This window comes from Alligator sinensis, unplaced genomic scaffold, assembly GCF_000455745.1.
Source record: "Alligator sinensis unplaced genomic scaffold, ASM45574v1 scaffold618_1, whole genome shotgun sequence".
Taxonomy (NCBI): Eukaryota; Metazoa; Chordata; order Crocodylia; family Alligatoridae; genus Alligator; species Alligator sinensis.
The window spans coordinates 8925-12763 of NW_005843510.1; the positions used below are offsets into that span (position 1 = coordinate 8925).

The window sequence follows — 3839 nt, forward strand, 5'->3', positions numbered from 1 at the left end:
AGTGTTTTGGAATATCAAGAAGCAACCCAGGGGGGAAAACTGTATAATTATATTTAAAGAGAATGAAAGAAAGTAAAAAGATACTATTTTATGGTTACTGTATTAGAAAAAATAAATTTAAATATTAAAAATATTAAGTAAGAAAAATTCTCTTTCATACTTGTATAAATATTACTTTCAGAGTCTTGAAATTTTGGCTATGTTTGCAAGCACTCTGTTCCTGTATAATGAGATTTCTTCTAGCAGGACTTTATGCCAATGCTTACTTAAGTAACTTTTTCATTGCCTTTATTGGGAAAAGAAAATATTTTAGTATCTTTACCACATCTAAAACTGGACAATTATAGCCTAATTATAATATAGTGCACTGAATAAATTTGTATTAATTTAATAGTAATAATTAATGTTAATAATTACTTTGCTATCTGTTACAGGACCTTTTTTCAATCAGTGCTTACGTTTATGCTCAAAAGCCACAACTGGATATTCACAGTTTTGAGGGTACCTTCACACGGGTAAGTAATATTTGTGTATATGCCACATTCTCTTGAGTTTCTTTGAGTGGAGCTCATCACTTTATAAACATTCATTCTTCTCTTAGTTTTAGAGAAGTATTTCCTATGCCCTTGCTATCAAATGGTTGTATAATAGCCTTATTTTGGAAAATAAATGGCAGGAAATTATATTAGCAAATTAAGATAGCCTTTTTTTAAAAGTAGAAATCAGGAAATTGTATGTGTATACATATATCTAAAATAAGACATAAATCTTTATATGATATACAAAGAATTCAGAATAACTGTTCATTTTACCTCTAGTAACAAGATCTATTTTGTGTATGTCACAAATTGTGGTAGCTTTAACATTTTCAGCAGTGTGTTGAAGGAATTGCTCATTTTCTGCATTGATGAACGTTATGTTAAATTCAGTGTAAATCAAAGCAGCTGGCCTACTACAATTAGTTTAACATTCATAGTGACAAAATCATATTTTCCAAAATCCAATGTTAAAGTAAAATACATTCTTCAAAGAATAAAACATGACAATTCACAGGATTAAATTAAACATATTTTCTTCTATATGGGATTAGGTTTAGAATTTAGCATTTATTGTAACATGACATTTGTGTGTCAGGGTAAAAATATCCTCCAAACGATCTTTTAAAAATCATGTCATTAAAAAGCAGAGCTAAGGTTGGCTGAATGCCTTCTACCTTTACGTATGCTTTCCACAATTTAAATCATTTTATTAAAAAGTGACCAAATTATTGAAATTTTTTAGTATGCTAAGCAATGCACAAAATAATATATATATATATATATATATTTTTTTTTTTTTAATTTCAGTAACAGGAATTCAAAAAATTAACAATTAAAAACAGTTATAGAACAATATATTTTTATGGTAAAACATTTCATCCAGATATAACAGCTCTCTGAAAACAATAATGCACCTGGGTTTGTTCCACTGTTAATATTTTGATTTCTATTTTCCTTTTTATATGAATAATATAGCTGGTGGGAGAACCAGGTTGCCAACATTTGAAATTATATTCTCTATTGAAAGAACTGATGCAACACAGGAAACAAAAAGTCAAGCTTCCATATATTTTCTCACTAGTATTCTTTAGTTCTAAACTTGGGGAAATCTCTAGAGGTGAAGCAGTGTTCTGCTCTTTGTGCCCTACCGCCTTAACTTTTTCATTGAAGCTGCTGCAAGAACACAAAGTGTTTTTTTTTTTTCCCTTGAGAATGCCCCTAAGGGAGTGGATGGAGTTTCTCTAACATTTCATACTGTATTCACAGCATTCAGGTTTATTTACATTAATGCAGCAGAATATCACATTATTTAAATGATGCCAAACTTGTTATTTGACATACAGCATGTTTTTCTTGAATTTCTTGTTATTATTTTATGAATTCTGTATCTGTTTCTATAATTAATACATTCTATGAGAACCAATAAATAAGTAGTGAATCTGAAACAAATAGGACTTTTGTAGTCATTGTCATCATCTTGGCTCTTCTGCAGTTGACCTGCATGATTCAGGCTAGTAATATATTTTGGTTTTTATTTGAAATAATTAAGTTCAGCTTTCTCCCCCTGCTGCTGCCTCAATAGCAGTCCTTTTAGCCCATCCCTCCATGGTCTCCTACACATATGTCATTCTGAAATCTCCACGGGGAACACTGACATATCTGGCCCATGTGGATCCCATGCAGTAGAGCTCAGTAGAGCTGCTGGGATGCCTGTCCTTGAGCCTCAGTTCCCTCTTTCCTAGAAAGACTCCAAAAGATCCCATGTTGGAGAGGCCACTCAAAATACTTTTGGGGCAATCTCTGAGCACAGGTTCACTTTCTCATTTGAAGCAAATATTACAGGGGCAAGCTTCTGAAGACAAAATTTAAAAATCAGCACTGGGTTCCCCTCTTCTCCTTTACAGAGTGCAGAAAAGACTAGACCATGAATGAATGATGGTGTGTGTTTATCTGTCCTTTGTGCCATGCAGAAGTGACTGCACTGTTTCAAGTAAGGCTGGTAGCAGGCACAGAGCAGCTCAGTAAGTTTGGGAGAGCCATTCCCAAGTATGCTTAGCTTGCACTCTAGATGTCATCATTGGTTCAGTGAGATTTCAGGATTTTCCATGGGCAAATAGGCCAGTTCTAGTCACAATGGTAAAAATATCTAATTCAATTTTCCTGATAACTGTGAAGAATACAGTCATACCTACTCAAGACAGATTTTCCTGTTGTAGCTAGAGTACAGTTTCTTATCTCCATATAAGCAGCCCATCAACAGGAAAACATGAGCTGCTGCCATGGTTTATATGGCAGAAGTTATATTTAGCACATTTGTTCCTTTACCTAGAAATATTGCTCATCAGAAATTGTTTTGGGCTTGTGAGTAGTCTCTGCCGATGGAAACAGTGATTTCTCTGTGTTCGGGACCTTGAATGTGAGTTGGTTAATAACACATCTGAAAGCTAGACAGAGTTCCCTGATATAGGGAACTCTTTACTTTTTGTACCATTCCCGAGCACAATACAAAGGATATGAACATAAGAACTGCACTTTTTGTTCTTTTCTAGCTGAAGGTGCTCTCTTTGTCCTTGTCCTTTCAGATTTTTTTTTTCTTACGGTGAAGATCTGCTATTGTTAAATTAGTCATCTACTGGGGACCAGGCCAAGTTAATATTGACATTGTTGCTGTTTGGATCACCCAGTAGAAGACGAGGAACCAAATATGTTTGTTTTTTATATATAAAAAAAAATCCATAGCTAAGCCACCCTAGTAAACCAGGGAAACTAGCTCCAGAGACCCTTATTGTGGGGTCTTTGAGAGTCTCCAAGGAAAAAGGTCAAGTCTCTGTTGCTTAATACATCCAGCCTGTTCAACAAAACTTATTTAGAAACATGGATATTAATTGATATTAATTGCTTCCTTAAGGCATGAATATTATTCAGCACCCTAACAAGGTTACTGAACATGATGATGAAATGTAATTTTGCTCCTTACAGCACTGCATGGACTGAATGCTAGTAGGAGGTGTTGTCAGTAGACAATCCAGTAGAACAGAACTCCCAATTACTAGGGGGGCACAAATAAAGATTTTCTTGGCCGATACCAGTGGCCAATGATCTGATAGCTGATTTACAGGAATGCAGGCAGGCAGATTGGAGAGCAGCATCCTGCCAATAAGTCTGTGAGGGGAAACTGTGTGGGGGTGGGAAGGCATGTGGGGGGCCAGATCAAGGGCTCCATGGTGAGGGAGGGAGTGGGGCTGGGGCAGGTGCTGCCCAGCCATGGTGGGGAATGGGACCTGGGCTAGGGCATGGGAT

At 35.6% G+C, this 3839-nt stretch overlaps 1 protein-coding gene across 1 annotated transcript in view; it reads left to right on the plus strand.

The window, feature by feature from the left end:
• Window positions 1–3839, plus strand: part of LOC102379258 (probable phospholipid-transporting ATPase IIB) — a 34993-nt gene that overhangs the window by 7390 nt on the left and 23764 nt on the right. Inside the window, exon 2 of the mRNA XM_025195432.1 lies at window positions 435–515. Within this exon, the coding sequence (XP_025051217.1) occupies window positions 435–515 (81 nt within the window). The remainder of the gene's footprint in view (window positions 1–434; window positions 516–3839) is intronic.